The sequence below is a fragment of the Convolutriloba macropyga genome, chromosome 15 (genome assembly GCF_964194025.1).
Source record: "Convolutriloba macropyga chromosome 15, txConMacr16.3, whole genome shotgun sequence".
NCBI classification, from domain to species: Eukaryota; Metazoa; Xenacoelomorpha; order Acoela; family Convolutidae; genus Convolutriloba; species Convolutriloba macropyga.
This window is the reverse complement of record NC_134482.1, coordinates 17,282,515-17,296,120: the sequence shown is the minus strand read 5'-3', so window position 1 is coordinate 17,296,120 and position 13,606 is coordinate 17,282,515. Positions and strand designations below refer to the sequence as shown.

Here is a 13,606-nt window from a genome sequence, read left to right as displayed (position 1 = left end):
GCTCACTCAAAAATGACTCTAGCCACATAAAAGCACATTTCCACCTACATGTATCCAGAAGAAAGCTAGTTTACATGTATCACCCATGCACGGCGTAGTCAAATGTTTTACATGTAGCGCCGCCAAGGATAACCCCCTATTATCATACGTATTAATTCGAAGGATAACTCCCCTACTTAGTACCCTATTATCTTACTACCAATGGTTTTAAACATGAACAAATATCTTAACGTAAACTTACCTTTGTGGACTTATGTCAAAATATTCATACCAGATTGGAGGTTGGGGACTTGTGGGGGGAGGGGGGTGTGAATTGGAATTTGCGGGAGTAGGTAAACAATTTACCAATTAAATGTAGTGACGACAAAAATGACCCCTACTCACAAATTATACCTTTTTTATATTAAGATGCAAAATTGACGCAGTTAACGAGAGGTGGTGGAGTAGGAATATGGGTACCAAATACATTCAAACATAAAATACGGAATGATTTCAACTTTATTAGCAGAAGTTTTTTTTGAATCACTATGGCTTGAAATACAAGCACCGTTTAAGGAAAAACTTCTAGTAAACGTTTCTTATTGTTCCAACAAAAACTTGGGCGAATTTTTTCTAGAAGATTTGACATCAGAAATTTCAGGCGCATATTCAATATTAGATAATGTAATACTATTTGGAGAGTATAACATCAATTTTTTCAATCAAAGAGAAAGAGAGTTATTGACAGAATTTGCTTCCAACAATGGGCTTGATATAGTAAATAAAAATACTCCAACCTGGACAAATGGAATTCAGGAAACACTGATTGATCACTGTTTAACAACAAAACACCAAATTTTTGATACAACTGTTATCGAGCAGTTATTTGGAAGTGATCATTTTACACAAATTTTCCTCTCGTCACTGGATATCGATTATGAAAACAACAAAACGCAGTTTTTTAACAGGGACACTAGCCAATTTAGTAGAGCTAATCTTAACAAAACAATTGCATCCGCGGATTGGAGTCCCATGTACCAATAAAACAATGCAAAATCAACTTTTGAAAAATTTTCAAATATGTTTGAAAATCTTCTGAATAATGTAGCTCCCATTAAAATAGGAGAGCCATCGTCAAAGTCAACAAAAAATAAATGGTTATCCAGAGAAATATTGAATTTTATCAACGAAAAGCACAGGTTTTTCAATATTTGGAAGGAAAAAAGAGACGTTGACACATATAGCTCATACAAAAGAATAAGAAACCATAAAAACAGACTACTTAGAAGAGCGAGTCACATTTATTCACAGAAACTGTTCGAAAGTCTTTCCGATTTAAAACAACAGTGGAAAGTCATTAAAACAAAGATTAAACACGAGGATAAAATAGCGAAATTTCTAGAATTCGGTTCAAACAAGATATTTTAACAGACAAAAAAGAAATCGCTAACACAATTAATATTTGTTTTTCTAAATTAGGTTTATACGAAGGCAAGACAGAAAAAGTTGAGCTACCGGACTATGATTTTGACAAAACAGAGTTTTCCTTCAGACATATAAGGAGAAAAGAACTGTTTACTGTAATTGATCAATTACCACAAAACAAAGCAGCGGTTCCTGGATTACTTACTACATGGTCCTTCAAATGTAGCAAAATGTCTATTGGAACACATCTACAGTCTGCAATAAACGAATGCATATCAAAAAATCTTTTTCTCGATGTACTTAAAAAAGCATATGTAACTCCAATTTACAAAAAAGGTGATCCACTGGAAGCAGAAAACTACCGACCAATTTCAGTTACACCGACTCTTGCAAAAATTTTTGAAAGACTTTTGCTCCAACAAATGCTAGAACATGTTGAAAAGTATGAAATAATCAATAAAAATCAGTTTGGGTTTCTGAAAAGAAAATCTTTGAATGATAGAGTAATATCGTTGACAGATTCAGTGAACAGTTTGTTAGAAGAAAACGAAACCGTTGTTAGTATTTTCTTGGATTTGGCCAAAGCTTTTAACTCAATATCTCACAAAATTTTTCTCGAAAAAATTGCAAAATATGGATTTAGTACGGAATCAATTGCAATGCTAGAATCGTTTTTACCTAACAGAAAACAATGCGTAAAGAACGGCATTGAATATTCGAACTGGGTGACAATCAATCACGGAGTACCTCAAGGAACAGTTCTCGGACCTCAAAATTTTATACTTTATATCAACGATTTCCCAGAAAAAAATAAAAAAAGAGAGAACGTTTTACTGTTTGCAGATGACACATGCATTATTTGTCATTCCAAATCTGATGAAAATCTTTTATGCGAAATTAACAGTGTATTTGAAAATACTGACAGTTATATGAGGCAAAATATGCTAACCTTAAACAGAGATAAAACAGAAATTGTGATTTTTTCAAAAAATGGTGAATCAAAAATTGAACAATTTCATTATAATGGAATTTTCATAGAGCCAAAAACAAGTTGTCGTTATTTAGGTATAATGATTGATAACAATCTAAATTTTGATATTCATCTAAAGAAAACGTTACCAAACATGGCAAATGCTATTAGGTCAATTTACTTAGTAAGACATTTTCTACCATTAAAGGCAAGAATCGGGCTGTTTAAATCATTTGTTTTGTCCCATCTCAATTTCAGTGCCATTTTTTTCAATCGTTGTCGGTTAAGTCACTTCAGAGAGTTAATAGACAAATAAATTGAGGAATAAATGTTTTCCACCTGCGCAAAAAGTTTGACAGCGCAAGAGATCTCTTATTGAAAGACAAAATTTTGCCAGCAGCGCTTTTCATTAAAAACGTTTGTTTTCTTAAATTTTTTGACCTCCTCTCACAATATAAAGAGAACAGTCGAGAAACCAAAAACTCCTCATTCAAGATTTTTGAAAAGTACGAACTGACCAATAACTCCAGAACTCTCCAGTACTTTCCAAAGACTAAGTGCCAATCCAAATGGATTGAAAGATCACTGATTAGAAATTTTTCTAGGAAGTGGAATAATTTGCCAATTGAAATCCGAAAAGAGAAAACTAAAAATAAATTTAAGGAAAAACTAATTAGCGAAATGGTCAAACTGCATGAACGTGTTCCAATAGATAGACAAGTAAGAGGCTTTAGAAATTTGTTCTACTGAAGTATAAAGACCAAACTATTCATATATTTACGAGGCGATTTTGAAAATGTAAATATTTAACCAAACGTTTTTGTTGTGGTTATAACTTTAAATTTACATTTTTGAAGATTAAAAAAAATCCCATGTTTCACCCAACAATCAATTCAAACTCATAACCAAATTTTGTCTTTGCAGAAGGTTTTAGAACTCCTGGAATACTTGGTCTAGCTTGTCTTTGAAAAAAAACCGTGATCTCGTTTGTGTTCATCTTTGTGTACACTCTAATGAAAGAACAACAAAGGTGTAAGAGGGTAAAAAGAAATGATAACGGTCAAGTCATAACGGTGGAAAAAAAGTGTAACTTTCTATAAGTCCACCATGAATTACACTCTGTAAATAACAATAGTGTAGGAGTGTAAAAATAGATACTTAGCACAAAGGAGGAAAAAAGAGTGTAATCTTCTATCTTTCCTCCCTAAATTAAACTCTTTGCAAAGAGTGTAAGAAAGTGCAGAAAAGAGTGTAAATACAGTGCAATATGTTAAAATTACACTCTTACATTTTTTCCCCGATAAATATGAATGGAAAACGATTTACACCCCCCGCTAATTAGGAATAAAATAGGGGTGAAACCTCGGCGGCCCGGGTCCACGTAGCGGGCAAATATCTTTTACGCCCCCGAAGCATGTCCTAATATACCACATAGTAATGTGAACGTGCTATATAACATTAAATAGTTTTAAACTGGGGGGCGTAAAAGCACTGGGATAAAATTAGAAAGAATCCAAGTTAAAACCCAAAAAATTGGAGATAATAGATCATAGACCAATAATAGATAATAGATAAAAAAATAGCAGATTATAGATAAATCTTATGATAGACCCAACAATAGCACAGCATAAAATTTTTCGGTCTTTCCCATTATAGTTTCTGGGCGAAGGGAGAAATGATCAAAATCGATAACCGATCCTAATTAACGCTCCAACTCCCCATGAAATGGCTGTCAGGAACTTTGAACCAATCATGTTTTTTTGTAAAATCAATTTCAATAGATCGATACCTTTTCCAGAATGATCCGGAAGTTATCATTGAAATTTTCTTGAAAACTGAACCAATTATTAAAAATGTTTTTTTTTATTATTACCCGATTCTTGAAGAAAAATTGAGGCTCAAAAATTTCATGTTTTTCACGTTTTTTTGCGTAAATTGAAATGGGTGTTTTCTGTTTATTTTAATTAATTCCGGCTGCGATTCCGGCTAAACTTGTAACGGCTGTAATTGGAAAACTTAATTGGGCTGCTTTTGGCATTCTTTGTTTTCTTATAAATCAATGAACTTGTTCTTTTTTGGTTCCCTGTTTTTTGTTAACTTCAGACGTTTTTTGTCTTTTTTGTCGATAAAAAAGTCGAGTTGTGATTTTAACCAATCTGATGTAATTAACAGATTAGTTCTAAAGCAGCGTGAAATTTAAGAAATGGATTTTAGAGTGAATCGTGAACACAAAATTGGAAAATAATCGAGTGTTATAATTTCTTTCCATGTTCAATGAAGTTTTTTTTCACGTTGCTTTAATATTGACTGCTTTTGTCTTGATTTTTCACAGTTGTTTTAATAAGTAATATCGTGATTTCTAACGTCGATATTTGCATTTTCTGAATTCATTAAAGAGGATACTGGGATACCACTCAATTCTTAATGCTTTTTGTGAAACTTAGGTTTTGCCCCATTTTCTTTTTTGAGGTAGGACTCATGTAGTGGTCTCGAGAACCACTCCAAAGAATTCAATGCCTTAAATTTCAATTTAAAATTGGTTTTGAAAGTATTCAAAATTGAATTTATAATAATTTTCTTTGCATAATTATACACAGAAAAAATAATTAGCCGGAAAACTTTTCTTGATTAGCATTTGAAATAGATTTTGGTGCGCATGATTACCTATTTAGGATATTTTTTATTCAATAGAGTTCATCAGTTCAGTGCCTGTCAGAGGTCAGTGCATGTTAGAATCAGTCTTCTATGGGTGAGAAAACTTGGCTTCTGACATCTGGTTGATAGGTCAGAAAATATTAATAGCTCCAAGACAAAATTAGAATTATAGTTAAGTGTTGATATGTGACTTTTGTATATCTTTGTTCATCAAAACAAAAATCAGAGTTCGTCAGTTAAGTTCTCTTGTTTCATAAAACTTTAACAAAAAAATTCTAACAAAAAGTGTCTTGATGTTCAAAAGCCATCACAAATCATTTTCATAAACTTAATTGATATAGATTCAAATTACGTGCGAGAGTAATTTTTGGTTAAATAGGTTGTTTACATTTATTATCATTTGACGGGTTCCCAGAATGATATGTGCGACCCAGGCCAGCTCTGATCAGAGCAACTTGGGTCGTGCCGGGTGAGCGGGCGGGGGGGGGGGTGGGGTTGGTTGACCGCGACCCGTCCGCAGATTCTAGCAATACTACTTTTGGTCAGGATAAGTTAATCAGCGCCACATTCATAGTCTGCACGGTCTGATCAGCGCACTGCCTACGGTCTAGACAGCCTGATCAAAAACCTGCCCATTGTCTGCACAGTCTGAACAAAGCGTGTTCAAGTGCCTGGACAGTTCTGTTGTTTGATATCTGTATAGTCTGAACAGAGCTCTTTCCAGAGTTTGTACGCTCTGATCAGAAACATTGCTCAGAAGCTCCAAGAGATCCAGAAGAAGAGAAGATAATTAAACCACTGGGGGAGTATTTTTTTGAGGAGACCTTCCCAATTTTACTTGTTGAACATCAAAGACCATGCTAAAAACTTTTGTTTGGTAATTGCTATAAAGTTGAAAATTTGGGTCTTTCCCAGTCCCCCCCCCCGCTTAGTGGCCAGATAACCTATAGCCCCCCCCCCCCAATCATGGTAAATATACCATTATGGGGGGGCTAAAATTTCATGGGGGGCTACAATGGGAAAGACCCGAAAATCATCTATATTTCTAAAAACTATATTTTATACTAATGAGTACCGCTCTTACAGCGGTTGTAAGTTTCACTCTGGGTAACCCCAGTGTGCGACCTAAGTCAGTCTTATCAGAGCTTGCCTGGGTTGCCCACCGCATCCTGGGTTGCAAATGCACACTAAATATTTTTTTCTTGTTTATTATACAGGAAAAAACATTTAATCAATGCGGATGTCAAAACGTAAATTCATAACATTATTTTCAGAATTTGGAATTTTTAGGAAAGCAGATATGAGGCAAAACTTTGCGAAAGTGACAACGGCAGCCCTCTCTACTTAATGGATTCTGCCCAGAAACCAAATCCAGAATGTCTATACGGAGTAGCCAGTCACTGGGGGAAGAAATTTGGACAGCCCTGTTCAGGAAAGAGTCATTTCATAAGTGTGGCCAAATTCTACCCCTGGATTCAAAAAACATTTGAACATTACTCCGCTGTATTTGAAAACATTGAATATTATTACAATCCCGATTACTGAAACAATCTCTTCCATTGTAGTTTCCCAAAATTCGAGAAACTTCCCGGACCTAACGCCCAGTCAATATGTGCAGTACTGGACAAGTCTAATCGCAAATCTAATTTCAGTGCCGATTCAGTGATAAGATCATGTCACTTTTTACACCTGCCAGCCTTGTACACGCATCGGCCTAGATTTGGTAAGTCTGAACGTCAGAAAAAATGCCAAATGTATCCGAAAAAAACGCCGAAATTAGCCAAAAAAAACGTCAAAAATAGCCGAGAAAAGGTCAAAAATTGCCGAAAAATTAGTGGGGGGATGCGGGGGGGGGGGATGAGGAGGTGATTGGGAATTTTTGGGTCTTAAATGCAGCTTAAGCCCACGGATCTTAGTCACCAGGGGCTTAATATCAGCTATTTCCCACGTATAAACTCCGGTCATCGTCAGATCCTTCTGAAAATGAGACCTTAGTCCAGAATGACAATTAAGTCCCCGTTTGTTTTCAGTTATTAACTTATAGGTTTATTGAGGATGAAAGTTCAGCCTAATTTTTTTTAGGTTTCGACTTTTGCTATTCATATTAGTTAATAAATTATTTTTACGCCTTTCGTTAAAAAGATATGTACAATGAATTGCACAATAACTGAACAATAATGTTACTGAATTTTTTGATCATAAAGTTTGATCCTACATTATACAAGATTATGAGATACATACAAACAGATATAATCTCAGTTATCATCGCAAATTTTTCGAAAAGGAAGAATAGCGCATTTTTGGGAATCTATCTGCTGTAGTTATTCACATGAGTTGTGCTAGTCCGACTAGATGGCAGACAAGGGGGCTGTGTAATGTCAATAAATGGGCGGAAAAATTTTTAAAAAAGTGAATTAGACTTTATTTTAACGCTAAATGTATTCTCAAATTATCAGAAGCTTATATTCAATTAATAGATGTTAATACCAATCAGTTTATTTGTTAGTTACAACAGAATGAAGAAAAGTTGAATTCAGCAACAAGTTTCACATTTAGTTGAAAAAAATTATCATTGATACAATTTTTTGAGCAGAAGAAATAACGCTTTGGTCAATTAGCCATCTAGTTTCGTCAAACAAGAAAAATGGGAATCTGAATTATCTTCTCTTCAAATTTGATGTCAAATTTTAAACACTCAGGTCATTCTACAGACAAAATCTTATGATTGTCAAGCCCAATAAACCACTATTTATTTTTGTAAAGATTTTTGCATACTTAAACAAGATTGTGCTCAAAAATATAACGATTAGTTGTCCATAAACTTAAACAGCATAGAAGAAATCTCGCCAACAACACTAATTCAGCAGCAGAGTGTTTTGAATTTTTGCTGGTGGTCTGATGGTCGAAACAAAAATATTGGAAGACAACTAAGTAGCAAAAAAAACGACAGCTTCCAAATTAAAATCCGGAGACAACAAGAAAATGATCACCCAAAGTTTCATTCGTGACAGTAGCTTAAGGTGTTGATAGTGAGCCAGCAATATGAGGCAAATTAAACGCGAAAAGAAACAAAAATTTTTTTACTAGATTGAACAATGTTAATATGACAATTATCCCAAGGCATCATTTTATGCTGAACAAAATTTACAATTCCATAAAAAAATGCAGAAAACCAGCAAGGAGATAAGTAATAAGGACAATAGGGGGAATTTGTCATCGTGAAAATATTGAAAGTTTATGGCTTTGGACAAAAAAAATAACTTTATATTAAAACCTTTTACCATAACCCTAAAGGCAGTACTCATTTTCTAGTAATCAGAAACTGAAAAGTACATGGTTCCTTAATTTCAGTTAGCAATAGACGAAAAACCTGGTAAGTAAATCTCCACAAATAGAGGCAAGATATAACAAATCACAGGAAGTTTTCATTAATAAATGATGGCAGTAAACTTTGTCTACAAAAGGAAATCACTAAAGCACTGAGACTGTGTTAGAAACCTGATGAAACAAGTTCTTTTTGACAGAAATTTAAGACAACAAAAAAAACAAAAACGTTCATGACTCAGATTCAACCCTCTTATTAAACATTTTCTCAACCAAAATTTGGAATTGAAAACTGGATATATATAATATAATGGCAAGATTCCACTTAATGGAATATTGGTTCTCTCATTAGTGAGAATAAATAAAAGACAAGTTAAAAAGCAAAACAATCAAAAAGCACAGAAAGTGCAAATGTTTGACCTCACAAAAAGCACCCAAAGCACGAATGTTTGGCCTTAAACTTATGACCTTTATTGGCTCCATAATTACCCAAGGGTTCTGTCATCAATCAAATTTAATGATATAGTGATAATATCATCCCTGTATAATCAGAGCACAAAGAAAGCAAAAAAACAAGCCGCACTCCCAAAACTTTTAGGAGACACTTTTGATGTTTTTAATTACACTAGATGAACAGTTGTTTGAGCTTAAATATTCAAATACAGAGAAAACAAACAGCAAAAATTACAATCATTGCCGCACATGAGAAAAATATCCAAAACCCAAAAAATCATTCAAAACAATTTATGTTTACAATTTAAAAGTATTTTTAAAGAATATTTTGCTTCGAATCTTTTCATTCGTTTGTTCAGTTTAATAGTTTAGCCTTATCAATATCAGTTCTTTACTTTTACTTCTCATTGGAGTTACTAAATCGTTGAAAAATGCTCATATCATAAGAAAAAAAGTTGAATCGTCAATATAATCCAAATCTTTTTTACTATTAAAAACCACATTGAGGATAATAAAAGGCTCACTTTTGGGCCAAGTGGTTACTAACAACACTAACAACACAAAATGGTCACTATAGTACTTAATTGGGTAAAGATATTTAAAATTGGTTCAAAAGTACGTCAAAAAATGAAGAAAACTAACAGTAAAAAGCCAAAGGTTCACGAAAAGTGGTAAATATGATAACCATACAAAAAAACGAAATTGGAAAAATTCTTTCCGGTAAATTGCTTTTCGCTCGATAAGATTTCTAATCAAACCACTCATGCCTTTCTACCTTAAATATAGATGGACCCAGCTCGACGAATTTCGACGAATTGGATTGACCAATTTCGAAAAGAAAACAACAAAGTTTTATATATAGTTTCTCCCCCATTAACAATCATAAATATTTTTGCAAAAAAATACTAAAAACTTTTGCGCACATTTCGCACAGTCTTCTGTACATTTTTTCAAGAAGTGACATCAACGCCAATTGAGGATATTAGTTGCTCTATCTACTCAATGAAAATGCTTTAATTAGCTCATCTGATTTTCTCTGCAGGAGCAAAGCCTATAATGAAATTTTTGAAGCTAATTAAGTATCCTGTGGAACTGCTACCTAACAAAACATATTATATAGAATGGTTGTTGATGAATCCAAGATGAAATCATTGTTCATATTCAAAATATCTATAGGGCTCTGTCTTTTGTCTCAAATTCAAAATATACACAAACTCAACCCCAAAATGTCTGCATTGGAGACGGAGACCTAGTGGTCATCACTGTACATTTTAATATCTCAAGAAGTCTAAGACAGACTATACCGGTTAAACTTATTTTGACTTTTGTTCTTCTGATTTAAGTCTTTACAGTTGGTATGCCTAACTGAACGATAGTTTTAACATTGTCTTTACTACGAAATAAATGATATCAGTGAACGATTTTAAACACATGTTTCAAAAAGGTGTGACATACACTGCTTACATTAAAAATAAACAAGATAATTTTTTTATTTTCGTAATTGTTTAATTTAGCTTCTCAAAACAAACTTATCTAAAAACTCAACCCCAATTAAATCTCACTCAATTTAAACTTTTTTAAGCTTCAACCAATCAAAACCCAAAATATAAAAAAACAGTTTCGTCATATGAAAAAAGACACAGAATATGCTTAAGGCTAATTGGAACAAAAAAGTCATTGCAGAAAAACGGGTCTTTCTAGCAACCTTCAAATTGTTCTCCCATAATCCTTTATCATATCAGCTGTTTACATTTCTCCTTTTCAATCCAATTTTTATCATTTTGTGAAACATTATTTGTGATTCAGTGAAATAAGAGTAAAAAATAATTACGACAACTAATAACAAAAAATAACAGAAAAAAGTTATTCCAGTGCGTTTACTACATTGTAGACATCAATCTCAAATGTCAATGGTTAATTACAATGTCAAATGAAATACGGGACTTTAAACAGGAGCAAATGTAGTGATAGGTACGGTACGAATAATGAAACTAAACAAGATTCCGAAATTTTCTCAGCCATTATTTAAGACCTATTTTCTTGTTCCTCAAGGCTTCATATCTCTGGCGATATACGCTTATATAAGTAGAGCTTCATTTCAAGCTATCTCAAGCTTATTTTATGCCTCTTTTACATCAAGTTGTTCTCTCTCAACTTTCTTCCCCTGTTTTAATTACTTTTCTGCTTTAGATCATCAATTTTTCATACGCAAAAATAAAGAAAGACAAAAATAGTCAACACCTTGTCAAATAAATCAGTTCCGGATTACCAATTAACTAAAAACTATTTTCATGGAGATTCTACAGTCCTTCTACAGACCTTAAAATATAGCTTGAAATTTTTCTCCAGGTTGTGGCGGTTACAAGACAGCAATTTATTTGTAATGAAAATGAATTTAGATGACCAGTTAGTTGATAATAAGTTATCTGTGGTGAATATGTTGAAACCTAAGAAATGCATAGTTTGCACTCAAGGCATTGCAACGTTAGTTACATAAGTTGATCTTATGATTTCTGAGAACATTCTTCTAAAAATATATTCTAGTTTGAAATAGTTGAATTTTTAGTGGTCGCGTGCTCATTGCAAAAGTCAGGCTTGTACGACGGGGTAGGGGCCCCGGATGTTTTATTGTACAGTTTGCGGGTACCTCAAATTTTGCGCGCATCAAGTTCTCGAATCGCATCCATCAGAATTTTCTGAAATTTTGTCAGCTGGTGGGAAATGGCGAGCTAGGAAAATTTACCCTTATGACCCGAAACGATTGAAACACTCCTTCCATGATTTTTTGGGCATTTTTCCCGGGAAAATTGTCAAAATGAGTTGATCCGAGAAAAAAGTGGATTTCCTCGAAATTGCCAAAGAAGTTAATTTTTTGTGTTGGTCCATTGGAATTGTCCTGAAATCTAGTTTATATTAGACGAAACCGTTGACAGATAGCTTTTCCCAATTTGAAGAAAACCCACTTTAAATTTCGCTTCGCTTCCTTATTTTTTTGTAAGCGGAGAACCTTGGCGCAGTGCACGATATGCTTTCGCCTCCCACGCTGCAGGTTGTCAGATCGATTCTGAGCAGGAGAGAAAATGACCATTTGATGAAGTTTTCTAGTCAACGTTTTTTTGTATGTGCGCGTTTAAATTCGGCTGTATGTGTGAGTTCTCACACACATGAAAATTACGTTTGTCGTTGTTCAAATAAAAACAGTTCTGAAATGAGGCCAATTAGGCGTTGAGATTGCTCATTTGGCGTGCCTAAGATTTCTTTGTTGTAGAACATTCAATTCAGAAATAGAACAATTGATTAATGTGTGCGTTTTGGCCTGGCAGCCAAATGAAGAGAAGTTGAAGAGAAGTTTAAAGCGCGTGTACACAAACTGGGTAGAATAGTGGTAGCTAAACGTTACACATTGGGGATTGGAATCATAGACTGCATAGTGAGTAGAGGCATTGTTCTAAGTTCGAAATGCTCGAAAGGAGAGGTAACATGGTGCAGTGGTCGAAGATGCGACTTCTAAGCTGGAGGCGTGGGTTCGAATCCCGTCAGAGGCTTACTTTTTTCCTTTTCACCTTTGACACATTTGAGCAGCTTAATTTTGATTCTACTATTGTCTAAAAGCGTGCTAATTGCCATTTAAAACCTTTCATTGACGTTAATCCAAGCAGGAACTGTCTAAGGGGCTTGTCCCCGCCAGACAATTCCTTTCATAGTCAATAAACAAAGAACCAGCTGTACTATTTTTTCATACCTCGAGCCGGAACGGCAAAAGTTGACAAATGTCGTTTTTAAATAGTTTTCCAATTCCTGCGTGCAGCAGTTCGAAGCTTATACAAGACATCTGCGTGTGTGTGTTTGTTTTTCTTTATCGTGAGTGGAGGGGAGATAATCAGCCAAAAAGAGACGGAAGTCAACAGCAAATGAAGTGTGTTCGAGTGACAGGGGGGGGTCTCCTGACCCTGGGGAACGCCTGCCCCCTAGGTTCTTACTCTGTTATTTGAGATACCGATTTTTGCTTCAACATTATTAATTGCTCTAATTTCATGTGAATTGTGATGCTTTTAAAAAAGAATCCAGAAAGATGGCAAAAAAGATAGAAATAATTTGTAAGAAACTCCTAGAATTGGGTGCTAGGACAATAAATCGAGGTAAGAAAGTCCTAGAGTTGGTTGCTAGGACAATAGATCCCGGGCAACAGATCGAAAACAGAAACTGAGAAAATAGATTGAAAATTAAATTCTTTAAATTGCCTGTTGGCCATAAGAAAAAAGCGCTCGCTTATAATACAGCTCATAACAAGTTTTGTGGTGATAGTTTGTTCGGTTGTGATAGATTCATATCAAGTCCAGCGTGCCACTAAGGCGTGGCCATGGCTTCTTTGGCATGGCCAAATGCGGTACCTGATGTCAGCTATCTAATAATGCTTAAGTTTAGGGCAATGGGAATAGAGAATAACTTTCGATCTACTGACCCAATTTAATGGTTTTTGATCTATTGACCTTTCAATCTATGTCCGGTCACCCTAGCATTGACATGGTTAGATTGAGATCTGAGTCAGAATTGATTCCGCAGTCACACCTTGACTTCTTTTTCTATTTTCCTATAACGGGTCGGTTGTCGAGAAATAATTAGCCGGGTATCGCACCGAAGCCGGGTATCGCATGGGAATAGAGAATAACTTTCGATCTACTGACCCAATTTAATGGTTTTTGATCTATTGACCTTTCAATCTATGTCCGGTCACCCTAGCATTGACATGGTTAGATTGAGATATGAGTCAGAATTGATGCCGTAGTCACACCTTGACTT

General features: G+C 34.6%; 1 protein-coding gene across 2 annotated transcripts in view; it reads left to right on the top strand.

The window, feature by feature from the left end:
* LOC142354257 (kallikrein-6-like) overlaps window positions 1-7,479 on the top strand; it is a 31,138-nt gene extending 23,659 nt beyond the window's left edge. The window contains exons 4-5 of one of the 2 annotated variants that reach the window (XM_075406517.1): window positions 6,320-6,590; window positions 7,351-7,479. In XM_075406517.1, coding sequence (XP_075262632.1) covers window positions 6,320-6,574 — 255 coding nt within the window. In that variant the 3' untranslated portion in view covers window positions 6,575-6,590; window positions 7,351-7,479. Of the gene's footprint in view, window positions 1-6,319; window positions 6,754-7,350 lie in introns of those variants that run through there. The other variant, XM_075406516.1, reaches the window with a different exon arrangement.
* The last annotated feature ends 6,127 nt before the right edge of the window (window positions 7,480-13,606 follow it).